Here is a 12,854-nt window from a genome sequence, read left to right as displayed (position 1 = left end):
GCTTTCAAAGATCCTATGGATAAAACATTAGAGGGTCTCCTAAAGAAATTTTTTGTTTATCAAGGTTTTCTTCTCCAACCTATTGCATGCATTGTTCCTGTAACTACTGCAGCTGCTTTCTGGTTTGAGGCTCTAGAAGAGGCTCTCCAGGTGGAGACTCCATTAGAATCCGATGGGCGGAGGATCACTCTTGCCATCTCTCAGGAATCCATATCCGAGGGGTAGAGAGCTGGGAGGCGGATTTCCTAAGTCGTCAGACTTTTCATCCGGGGGAGTGGGAGCTCCATCTGGAGGTATTTGCCCAGCTGACTCAGCTATGGGGCGCACCAGAATTGGATCTGATGGCGTCCCGACAGAACGCCAAACTTCCGCGTTACGGGTCCAGGTCCCGGGATCCCCAGGCGGTACTGATAGATGCTCTAGCAGTGCCCTGGTCCTTCAATCTGGCTTATATATTTCCACCGTTTCCTCTCCTCCCACGTCTGGTTGCCAGAATCAAGCAGGAGAAAGCTTCAGTGATTCTGATAGCGCCTGCGTGGACACGCAGGACTTGGTATGCAGACCTGGTGGATATGTCATTTGTTCCACCGTGGACTCTGCCAATGAGGCAGGACCTTCTAATCCAAGGTCCGTTCAAGCATCCAAATCTAATTTCTCTGCGTCTGACCGCTTGGAGATTGAACGCCTGATTCTATCAAAACGTGGTTTCTATGAGTCGGTCATTGATACCCTGATTCAGGCTAGAAAGCCTGTCACCAAGAAAATCTATCATAAGATTTGGCCCAAATATCTGTGTTGGTGTGAATCCAAGGGTTACTCATGGAGTAAGATTAGGATTCCTAGAATTTTGTCTTTTCTCCAAGAAGAATTGGAGAAGGGATTATCAGCTATTTCCTTAAAGGGACAAATATCTGCTTTGTCTATTCTTTTACACAAACGTCTGGCAGATGTCACAGACGTTCAAGCGTTTAGTCAGGCCTTGGTCAGGATCAAGCCTGTATTTAAACCTGTTGCTCCGCCATGGAGCCTAAACTTGGTTCTTAAAGTTCTTCAAGGGGTTCCGTTTGAACCTATGCATTCCATAGATATTAAGCTTCTATCTTGGAAAGTTTTGTTTTTAGTAGCTATCTCTTCGGCTCGAAGAGTTTCTGAGTTATCTGCTTTACAGTGTGACTCACCTTATCTTGTTTTCCATGCAGATAAGGTGGTTTTACGTACCAAACCTGGATTCCTTCCTAAGGTTGTTTCTAATAGCGAAGGAACACCAATTTCCTGATTGATATTCCTGTGTCCTAATCCTCCTTCAAAGAAGGAACGTCTGTTGCACAATCTTGATGTGGTTCGTGCTTTAAAGTTCTACTTACAAGCAACCAAAGATTTCCGTCAAACATCTTCATTGTTTGTTGTCTATTCTGGTATGCGGAGAGGTCAAAAGGCTACGGCTACCTCTTTCTTTTTGGCTGCAAAGCATCATCCGTATGGCTTATGAGACTGCTGGCCAGCAGCCTCCTGAAAGAATTACTGCTCATTCTACTAGAGCAGTAGCTTCCACATGGGCTTTTAAAAAAATGAGGCTTCTGTTGAACAGTTTTGTAAGGCGGCGACTTGGTCTTCGCTTCATACTTTTTCCAAATTTTCCAAATTCGATTCTTTTGCTTCTTCGGAGGCTATTTTTGGGAGAGAGGTTCTACAAGCAGTGGTGCCTTCCGTTTAAGGAACCTGTCTTGTCCCTCCCTTCATCCGTGTCCTAAAGCTTTGGTATTGGTATCCCACAAGTATGGATGAATCCGTGGACTTGATACATCTTTCAAGAGAAAACAGAATTTATGCTTACCTGATAAATTTCTTTCTCTTGTGATGTATCGAGTCCACGGCCCGCCCTGTCTATTTAAGACAGGTAGTATATTTTTATTTAAAAAACTTCAGTCACCACTGCACCCTATAGTTTCTCCTTTTTCTTCCTAGCCTTCAGTCGAATGTCTGGGGGTGGAGCTAAGGGAGGAGCTATATAGACAGCTCTGCTGTGGGTGCTCTCTGCCACTTCCTGTAGGGAAGGAGAATATCCCACAAGTATGATGAATCCGTGGACTCGATACATCACAAGAGATAAGTTTATCAGGTAAGTATAAATTCTATTTTTTCATCAGGATAAGGCAGTTTTGCAGACTTCTTTTCAATTTTTACCTAAGTTTGTGAATTCTAACAACATTAGTAGAGAAATTGTTGTCCCTTCCTTATGTCCTAATCCTAAGAATTCTTTGGAGAGTTCCTTACATTCTTTGGATGTGGTAAGAGCTTTGAAATATTATGTGGAAGCTACTAAAGATTTCAGGAAGACTTCCAGTCTATTTGTTTTATTTTCTGGTCCTAGGAAAGGTCAGAAGGCTTCTGCTAGTTCCTTGGCTTCTTGGTTGAAACTTTTGATTCATCAAGCTTATTTGGAGTCGGGTCAGGCCCCGCCTCAGAGAATTACAGCTCATTCTACTAGATCAGTTTCCACTTCGTGGGCTTTTAAGAATGAAGCTTCAGTTGATCAGATTTGCAAAGCGGCGACTTGGTCCTCTTTGCATACATTTGCTAAATTCTACCGTTTTGATGTATTTGCGACCTCATATGACGAAACTATGGATAGAATTAAGGCTCTAAAGCTGGCTAATTCATTTATCACAGATGCCGCTTTGCAATTAGCTAAGTTGGCAGCAAAAAATTCAGGCTTCGCCATTATGGCATGCAGAGCGCTTTGGCTCATGTCATGGTCGTCCGATGTGTCGTCAAAATCCAAATTGTTAAATATCCCTTTCAAGGGAAAGACCCTTTTCGGGCCAGAATTGAAAGAGATTTCAGAAATCACCGGGGGAAAGGGCCATGCTCTCCCCCAGGACAAGCCTTTTAAGGCTAAAAACAAAGCTAATTTTCGTTCCTTTCGTAATTTCAGGAGAGGTCCCGCTTCAGCCTCTACAGCTGCAAAGCAAGAGGGTAACGCTTCACAGCCCAAGGCAACCTGGAAGCCTTATCAGGGCTGGAACAAGGGTAAACAGGCCAAAAAGCCTGCAGCTGCTACCAAGACAGCATGACGGGGTAGCCCCTGATCCGGAACCGGATCTAGTAGGGGGCAGACTTTCTCTCTTCGCTCAGGCCTGGGCAAGAGATGTTCTCGATCCCTGGGCTTTAGAGATTGTTACCCAGGGATATCTTCTAGAATTCAAGGACTCCCCTCCAAGAGGAAGGTTCCATATTTCTCGTCTGTCTACAGACACGACAAAGAATGAGGCGTTCTTACGCTGTGTAGAAGACCTACATACAATGGGAGTGATCCACCCAGTTCCAATTGCGGAACAAGGGCTGGGGTTTTACTCAAACCTGTTTGTGGTTCCCAAAAAAGAAGGAACTTTCAGACCAATCCTGGATCTCAAATTTCTAAACAAATTCCTCAGAGTCTCATCATTCAAGATGGAGACCATTCGGACAATCTTACCTATGATCCAGGAAGGTCAATATATGACTACATTGGATCTAAAGGATGCGTACCTGCATATCCTAATCCACAAAGATCATCATCAGTTCCTCCGGTTCGCTTTTCTAGACAAGCATTACCAGTTCGTGGCTCTTCCATTCGGTTTAGCCACTGCTCCCAGAATTTTCACAACGGTGCTAGGGTCCCTTCTGGCGGTTCTAAGACTGCGGGGCATAGCAGTGGCACCTTATGTGGACGACATCTTAATTCAAGCACCGTCTTTTCACAGAGCCAAGGCTCACACAGAGATTGTATTGGCCTTTCTAAGGTCTCACGGGTTGAAGGTGAACATCAAAAAGAGTTCCCTGTCCCCACTCACAAGGTTTCCCTTCCTAGGAACACCAATAGATTCGGTAGAAATGAAAATATTTCTGACGGAGGTCAGAAAGTTGAAACTTAACTACTTGCCGAGTTCTTCATTCCATTCCTCGGCCATCTGTAGCTCAATCTGAGGGCGATATTCAACTCGCTTCAGGCATGGCCTCAACTAGCTGCGACCAAATTCATAAGATTTCAGTCGGACAACATTACGACTGTAGCTTACATCAATCATCAGGGGGAAACAGAGTTCTCTAGCGATGAGGGAAGTAACCAAAATAATCAGGTGGGCGGAGGCCCACTCCTGCCATCTCTCAGCAATTCACATCCCAGGTGTAGACAACTGGGAGGCGGATTTTCTAAGTCGTCAGACTTTTCACCCGGGGGAGTGGGAACTCCACCCGGAGGTATTTGCCCAGCTGACTCCGCTATGGGGCATTCCAGAGTTGGACCTAATGGCGTCCCGACAGAACACCAAGCTTCCTCTCTACGGATCCAGGTCCCGGGACCCCAAGGCGGCATTGATAGATGCTCTAGTAGCGCCTTGGTCCTTCAATCTGGCTTATGTTTTCCCACCGTTTCCTCTTTTCCCTCGTCTGATCGCCAGACTCAAGCAGGACTTGGTATGCAGACCTAGTGGACATGTCATCTGTCCCACCATGGACACTGCCAATGAGGCAGGACCTTCTAATACAGGGTCCGTTCAAGCATCCAAATCTAGTTTCTCTACGTCTGACTGCTTGGAGATTGAACGCTTAATTCTATCAAAGCGTGTTTTTTCTGAGTCGGTTATAGATACTCTGATCCAGGCTAGAAAGCCTGTCACCAGGAAAGTCTACCATAAGATATGGTGGAAATATCTTTGTTGGTGTGAATCCAAGGGTTACTCATGGAGTAAGATTAGGATTCCCAGGATATTGTCTTTTCTCCAAGACGGTTTGGAGAAAGGATTGTCGGCTAGTTCTTTAAAGGGACAGATATCTGCTCTGTCTATCCTTTTGCACAAGCGTCTGGCAGAGGTACCGGACGTTCAAGCGTTTGCACAGGCTTTAGTCAGAATCAAGCCTGTCTATAAACCTGTGGCTCCGCCATGGAGTCTAAATCTAGTTCTTTCAGTTCTCCAAGGGGTTCCGTTTGAACCTTTACATTCCATAGATATTAAGTTGTTATCTTGGAAAGTTTTGTTTTTGGTAGCTATCTCTTCTGCTCGAAGAGTCTCCGAATTATCTGCTTTACAGTGTGATTCACCTTATCTGGTGTTCCATGCAGATAAGGTAGTTTGGCGTACCAACCCTGGTTTTCTTCCTAAAGTTGTTTCTAACAAGAATATTAACCAGGAAATAGTTGTTCCTGCTCTGTGTCCTAACCCATCTTCGAAGAAGGAACGTCTTTTGCATAATCTTGATGTAGTTCGTGCTTTAAAGTTCTATTTACAAGCAACTAAGGATTTCAGACAAACATCTTCTTTGTTATCTCTTCTGGTAAGAGGAGAGGTCAGAAAGCGACTGCTACCTCTTTCCTTTTGGCTGAAAAGCATCATCCGTTTGGCCTATGAGACTGCTGGCCAGCAGCCTCCTGAAAGAATTACTGCTCATTCTACCAGAGCAGTGGCTTCCACATGGGCTTTCAAAAATGAGGCTTCTGTTGAACAGATTTGTAAGACAGCGACTTGGTCTTCACTGCATACTTTGCCAAATTTTATAAATTCGATACTTTTGCTTCTTCGGAGGCTATTTTTGGGAGAAAGGTTTTGCAAGCAGTGGTGCCTTCCGTTTAAGGTACCTGTCTTGTTCCCTCCCTTCATACGTGTCCTAAAGCTTTGGTATTGGTATCCCACAAGTAAGGATGAATCCGTGGACTGGATACACCTTGCAAGAGAAAACAGAATTTATGCTTACCTGATAAATTACTTTCTCTTGCGGTGTATCCAGTCCACGGCCCGCCCTGGCAATTAAGTCAGGTAAAAAATTTTTTGTTTAAACTACAGTCACCACTGCACCATATGGTTTCTCCTTTGGCTTCTTAACCTTTGGTCGAATGACTGGGGGGTGGAGCTAGGGGGGGAGCTATATGGACAGCTCTGCTGTGTGCTCTCTTTGCCACTTCCTGTAGGGAAGGAGAATATCCCACAAGTAAGGATGAATCCGTGGACTGGATACACCGCAAGAGAACGTAATTTATCAGGTAAGCATAAATTCTGTTTTTTTGTATAAAGCACAATTATTTCCAAATTTCCTTTGTTGATGCTTTCTACTCCTTTCTTTATCACCCCACTGCTTGGCTATTCGTTAAACTGAATTGTGGGTATGGTGAGGGGTGTATTTATAGGCATTTTGAGGTTTGGGAAACTTTGCCCCTCCTGGTAGGATTGTATATCCCATATGTCACTAGCTCATGGACTCTTGCCAATATGAAAGAAATGAATTTATCAGGTAAGTTCTTACATAGATTATGTTTTTTTAAAGGCGTTAGTGCGGGTGTGTTAAATACTGCTCAACCTGCAATCTGGCCCTAACTATGATTTAATGCTGGAAACCTATTTTCTTGAAATGTGTTTTTTTTTTTTTTTTTGGTGTAGAATAAATAACCCTTAATAGTTCCTAGCTAAAAAAATTTTTTTTTTTTTTTTTCTATAAAGGTTATGCAGATGAAGCTGCACATAGTGGCTCTTGTTGCCCAGAAGGGAATTTTTTCCAAAACCTCTGCCAATATTGTACTGGATGGGCTAGTTGATAAAGTAGGAGATGTAAAATGTGGAGGAAATGCCAAGGAAGCCCTGAGTGCTATTGCACAATCATGCATGCTGCCCTGGACTGCTGAGCAGGTAAGACACAAACTAGAGACCTTTATATCTCTGTGATGATCAGTTTATTTTACACTACTTCTCCTCTATACAGGTAGTATCTCTGGCCTTTGCACAGAAGAATCCAAAGAACCAGTCTGAAACCCTGAACTGGCTCTCAAATGCCATTAAAGAGTTTGGTTTTGCAGGGTAAGTAGTTAATGTGTTTTATTAAGCCGGACAAGGCATTGTGTGTATGCACATAGAATTGTCTAGCTAAAAAAAATATTACTTAGTCAGTATGTGACTGGATAGAACTTTCTTTGAACTGTTGTGCAGGTTGTTTGTAGGATTTTAGTATGATTAGTAATTTTTCATGTAACTGGGTATACGCTAGGTCAGCTTTGTTCATTTTGTAGACTATATAGACCAACCTTCTCTTTTTGTGACTTTCCCCTTGCAATATAGGTGTCCTGTTTAACTTGAATTTGTGTTGTGTGAGGTGGTTTATTAGTAAAACTGTTCCCTAGAAGATTTCTTTAACCCCTAAATGACCACAGCACTTTTCCATTTTCTGTCTGTTTGGGACCACGGCTATTTTTACATTTTTGCAGTGTTTGTGTTTAGCTGTAATTTTCCTCTTACTCATTTACTGCACCCACACATTATATACCATTTTTCCTGCAATTAAATGGACTTTCTAAAGATACCATTATTTTCATTATATCTTATAATTTCCTATAAAAAAATATATAAAATATGAGGAAAAATTAAAAAAAAAACACTTTCTCCAACATTGGTGTGTCCGGTCCACGGCGTCATCCTTACTTGTGGGAATATCTCTTCCCCAACAGGAAATGGCAAAGAGTCCCAGCAAAGCTGGCCATATAGTCCCTCCTAGGCTCCGCCCACCCCAGTCATTCTCTTTGCCGTTGCACAGGCAACATCTCCACGGAGATGGTTAAGAGTATGTGGTGTTTAGTTGTAGTTTTTTTATTCTACTATCAAGAGTTTGTTATTTTAAAATAGTGCTGGTATGTACTATTTACTCTGAAACAGAAAAAGATGAAGATTTCTGTTTGTGAGAGGAAGATGATTTTAGCAGACAGTAACTAAAATCGATTGCTGTTTCCACATAGGACTGTTGAGATGAAGTAACTTCAGTTGGGGGAAACAGTTAGCAGTCTTTTCTGCTTAAGGTATGACTAGCCATATTTCTAACAAGACTGTGTAATGCTGGAAGGCTGTCATTTCCCCTCATGGGGACCGGTAAGCCATTTTCTTAGTCTCAAACAGAATAAAGGGCTTAATATGGGCTATAAAACTGGTAGACACTTTTATGGGCTAAATCGATTGCTTTATTTGGACATTTTATACATGTTTATGCTGATAATTCACACTTATAAACTTGGGGAACGTTTTTTAACGTCAGGCACTATGTTAGACACCTTTTCAAGTCAGGAAGGGCCTTCCCAGTTGTAGGCTGAGCCACATTTTCGCGCCATTACTGCACAGTTGTTTTTGAGAGCAAGACATGCAGATGCATGTGTGAGGACCTGACAGTAGTTGGAAAAGTTCCTAGAAGGCGTCATTTGGTATCGTATTCCCCTCTGGGCTTGGTAAAGTCACAGCAAAGGCTGTAGCTGGGACTGTATAGGGGTTAAATCTGTAACCGGCTCCGGTTTCGTTATTTTAAGGGTTAAAGCTCTGAAAATTGGTGTGCAATACTTTTAATGCTTTAAGACACTGTGGTGAAATTTTGATAAATTTTGAACAATTCCTTCATATTTTTTCACATATTCAGTAATAAAGTGTGCTCTGTTTATAATTTAAAGAGACAGTAACGGTTTTGTTTTAAAACGTTTTTTTGTGCTTTATTGACAAGTTTAAGCCTGTTTAACATGTCTGTGCCTTTGGATAAGCTATGTTCTATATGTGTGAAAGCCAATGTGTCTCCCCCTTCAAAATTGTGTGATAATTGTGCCATAGCGTCCAAACAAAGTAAGGACAGTACTGCCACAGATAATGAAATTGCCCAAGATGATAACTCAGATGAAGGGAGTAGACATGGTTCTACATAATCTCCTTCTGTGTCTACACCAGTTTTGCCCACGCAGGAGGCCCCTAGTACTTCTAGCGCGCCAATGCTTATTACCATGCAACAATTGACGGCTGTAATGGATAACTCCATAGCAAATATTTTATCCAAAATGCCTGCATATCAGAGAAAGCGCGATTGCTCTGTTTTAAACACTGAAGAGCAGGAGGGCGCTGATGATAATTGTTCTGTCATACCCTCACACCAATCTGAAGGGGCCATGAGGGAGGTTTTGTCAGATGGGGAAATTTCAGATTCAGGAAAAATTTCTCAACAGGCTGAACCTGATGTTGTGACATTTAAATTTAAATTAGAACATCTCCGCGCACTGCTTAAGGAGGTGTTATCTACTCTGGATGATTGTGACAACTTGGTCATTCCAGAAAAATTATGCAAGATGGACAAGTTCCTAGAGGTTCCGGTGCACCCCGACGCTTTTCCTATACCCAAGCGGGTGGCGGACATAGTGAATAAGGAGTGGGAGAAGCCCGGCATACCTTTTGTTCCCCCTCCTATATTTAAGAAATTATTTCCTATGGTCGACCCCAGAAAGGACTTATGGCAGGCAGTCCCTAAGGTCGAGGGGGCAGTTTCCACTCTAAACAAGCGCACTACCATTCCTATCGAGGATAGTTGTGCTTTCAAAGATCCTATGGATAAAAAATTGGAAGGTTTGCTTAAAAAGATTTTTGTACAGCAAGGTTACCTTCTACAACCCATTTTGTGCATTGTTCCTGTCACTACAGCAGCGTGGTTCTGGTTCGAGGAACTAGAAAAGTCGCTCAGTAGAGAGACTCCGTATGAGGAGGTTATGGACAGAGTTCACGCACTTAAGTTGGCTAACTCTTTTATTTTAGATGCCGCTTTGCAATTAGCTAGATTAGCGGCAAAAAATTCAGGGTTTGCAATTGTGGCGCGCAGAGCGCTTTGGCTAAAGTCTTGGTCAGCGGATGTATCATCCAAGACAAAATTGCTCAACATCCCCTTCAAGGGTAAAACTCTCTTTGGACCAGAATTGAAAGATTTCTCAGACATCACTGGGGGAAAGGGCCACGCCCTCCCACAAGATAGGCCTTTCAAGGCCAAGAATAAGTCTAATTTTCGTTCCTTTCGTAATTTCAGGAACGGACCGGCCTCTAATTCTGCATCCTCTAAGCAAGAGGGTAATGCCTCACAGTCCAAACCAGCCTGGAAACCGATGCAAGGCTGGAACAAGGGTAAGCAGACCAAGAAGCCTGCTACCGCTAACAAAACAGCATGAAGGAGTAGCCCCCTATCCGGGACCGGATCTAGTGGGGGGCAGACTCTCTCTCTTTGCTCAGGCTTGGGCAAGAGATGTTCAGGATCCCTGGACGCTAGAAATAGTTTCTCAGGGTTATATTCTGGAATTCAAGGAACTACCCCCAAGGGGAAGGTTCCACATGTCTCACTTATCCTTAAACCAAATAAAGAGACATTGTGTAGAAGACCTGTTAAAGATGGGAGTGATACACCCAGTTCCAATGACGGAACAAGGAATGGGATTTTACTCAAATCTGTTCGTAGTTCCCAAAAAAGAGGGAACCTTCAGACCAATTCTGGATTTAAAGATCCTAAACAAATTTCTCAGGGTACCATCGTTCAAAATGGAAACCATTCGAACGATTCTACCCACTATCCAGGAAGGTCAATTTATGACTACCGTGGATCTAAAGGATGCGTACCTACATATTCCTATCCACAAGGATCATCATCAGTTCCTAAGGTTCGCCTTTCTGGACAAACATTACCAGTTTGTGGCCCTCCCATTCGGATTAGCCACTGCTCCAAGGATTTTCACAAAGGTACTCAGGTCCCTTCTAGCGGTTCTAAGACCGAGGGGCATTGCAGTAGTACCATACTTGGACGACATTCTAATACAAGCGTCGTCCCTTTCAAAAGCAAAGGCTCATAAAGACATCGTTCTGGCCTTTCTCAGATCTCACGGATGGAAGGTGAACATAGAAAAAAGTTCTCTGTCTCCGTCAACAAGAGTTCCCTTCTTGGGAACAATAATAGATTCCTTAGAAATGAGGATTTTTATGACAGATGTCAAAGTCAAAACTTCTAAGCGCTTGTCAAGTTCTTCATTCTGTTCCACGTCCTTCCATAGCTCAGTGCATGGAAGTAGTAGGGTTGATGGTTGCAGCAATGGACATAGTTCCTTTTGCGCGAATTCATCTCAGACCATTACAACTGTGCATGCTGAAACAGTGGAATGGGGACTATACAGACTTGTCTCCAGTGATTCAAGTAGATCAGAAGACCAGAGATTCACTCCGTTGGTGGATATCCCTGGACCACCTATCCCAGGGAATGAGCTTCCGCAGACCAGAGTGGGTCATTGTCACGACCGACGCCAGTCTAGTGGGCTGGGGTGCGGTCTGGGAATCCCTGAAAGCTCAGGGACTATGGTCTCGGGAAGAGTCTCTTCTCCCGATAAACATTCTGGAACTAAGAGCGATATTCAATGCTCTCAAGGCTTGGCCTCAGCTTGCAAAGGCCAGATTCATAAGATTCCAATCAGACAACATGACGACTGTTGCGTATATCAATCATCAGGGGGGAACAAGGAGTTCCCTGGCGATGAAAGAAGTGACCAAAATAATACAATGGGTGGAGAATCACTCCTGCCATCTATCTGCGATCCACATCCCAGGTGTGGAAAACTGGGAAGCGGATTATCTGAGTCGTCAGACATTCCATCCGGGGGAGTGGGAACTCCACCCGGAGATTTTTGCCCAAATAACTCAATTATGGGGCATTCCAGACATGGATCTGATGGCGTCTCGTCAGAACTTCAAGGTTCCTTGCTACGGGTCCAGATCCAGGGATCCCAAGGCGACTCTAGTGGATGCACTAGTAGCGCCTTGGACCTTCAACCTAGCTTATGTGTTCCCACCGTTTCCTCTCATTCCCAGGCTGGTAGCCAGGATCAAACAGGAGAGGGCCTCAGTGATCTTGATAGCTCCTGCGTGGCCACGCAGGACTTGGTATGCAGACCTGGTGAATATGTCATCGGTTCCACCATGGAAGCTACCTTTGAGACAGGACCTTCTTGTTCAGGGTCCATTCGAACATCCAAATCTGGTCTCCCTCCAGCTGACGGCTTGGAGATTGAACGCTTGATTCTATCAAAGCGTGGGTTTTCAGATTCTGTGATAGCTACTCTGGTTCAGGCCAGAAAACCGGTAACTAGAAAGATTTACCATAAAATATGGAAAAGATATATCTGCTGGTGTGAATCCAAGGGATTCCCATGGAATAAGATAAAAATTCCTAAGATTCTTTCCTTTCTGCAAGAAGGTTTGGATAAAGGATTATCTGCGAGTTCTCTAAAGGGACAGATTTCTGCTTTATCTGTCTTAGTACACAAACGACTGGCAGCTATGCCAGATGTTCAAGCATTTGTTCAGGCTCTGGTTAGGATCAAGCCTGTTTACAGACCTTTGACTCCTCCCTGGAGTTTAAATCTAGTTCTTTCAGTTCTTCAAGGGGTTCCGTTTGAACCTCTACATTCCATAGATATTAAGTTGTTATCTTGGAAAGTTTTGTTTTTGGTTGCTATTTCTTCTGCTAGAAGAGTTGCAGAGTTATCTGCTCTGCAGTGTTCTCCGCCCTATCTGGTGTTCCATGCAGATAAGGTGGTTTTTGCATACTACGCCTGGTTTTCTTCCAAAGGTTGTTTCTAACAAAAATATTAACCAGGAGATAGTTGTACCTTCTTTGTGTCCGAATCCAGTTTCAAAGAAGGAACGTTTGTTACACAAGGAGAGGTCAAAAAGCGACTTCTACCTCTCTTTCCTTTTGGCTTAAAAGCATCATCCGATTGGCTTACGAGACTGCCGGACGGCAGCCTCCTGAAAGAATCACAGCTCACTCAACTAGGGCTGTGGCTTCTACATGGGCCTTCAAGAACGAGGCTTCTGTTGATCAGATATGTAAGGCAGCGACTTGTTCTTCACTGCACACTTTTGCCAAATTTTACAAATTTGATACTTTTGCTTCTTCGGAGGCTATTTTTGGGAGAAAGGTTTTGCAAGCCGTGGTGCCTTCCGTTTAGGTAACCTGATTTGCTCCCTCCCTTCATCCGTGTCCTAAAGCTTTGGTATTGGTTCCCACAA

The 12,854-nt window shown here is 43.5% G+C and overlaps 1 protein-coding gene across 1 annotated transcript in view; it reads left to right on the top strand.

Moving 5' to 3' along the window:
• LOC128636274 (cytoskeleton-associated protein 5-A) overlaps positions 1-12,854 on the top strand; it is an 825,907-nt gene that overhangs the window by 432,530 nt on the left and 380,523 nt on the right. The window contains exons 12-13 of the mRNA XM_053689308.1: positions 6,471-6,656; positions 6,730-6,824. Coding sequence (XP_053545283.1) covers positions 6,471-6,656; positions 6,730-6,824 — 281 coding nt within the window. The remainder of the gene's footprint in view (positions 1-6,470; positions 6,657-6,729; positions 6,825-12,854) is intronic.

This window comes from Bombina bombina, chromosome 7 (assembly GCF_027579735.1).
Source record: "Bombina bombina isolate aBomBom1 chromosome 7, aBomBom1.pri, whole genome shotgun sequence".
In the NCBI taxonomy this organism is placed as follows: domain Eukaryota; kingdom Metazoa; phylum Chordata; class Amphibia; order Anura; family Bombinatoridae; genus Bombina; species Bombina bombina.
The sequence above is the reverse complement of the archived record's forward strand: the minus strand, read 5'-3'. Positions and strand labels throughout refer to the sequence as shown.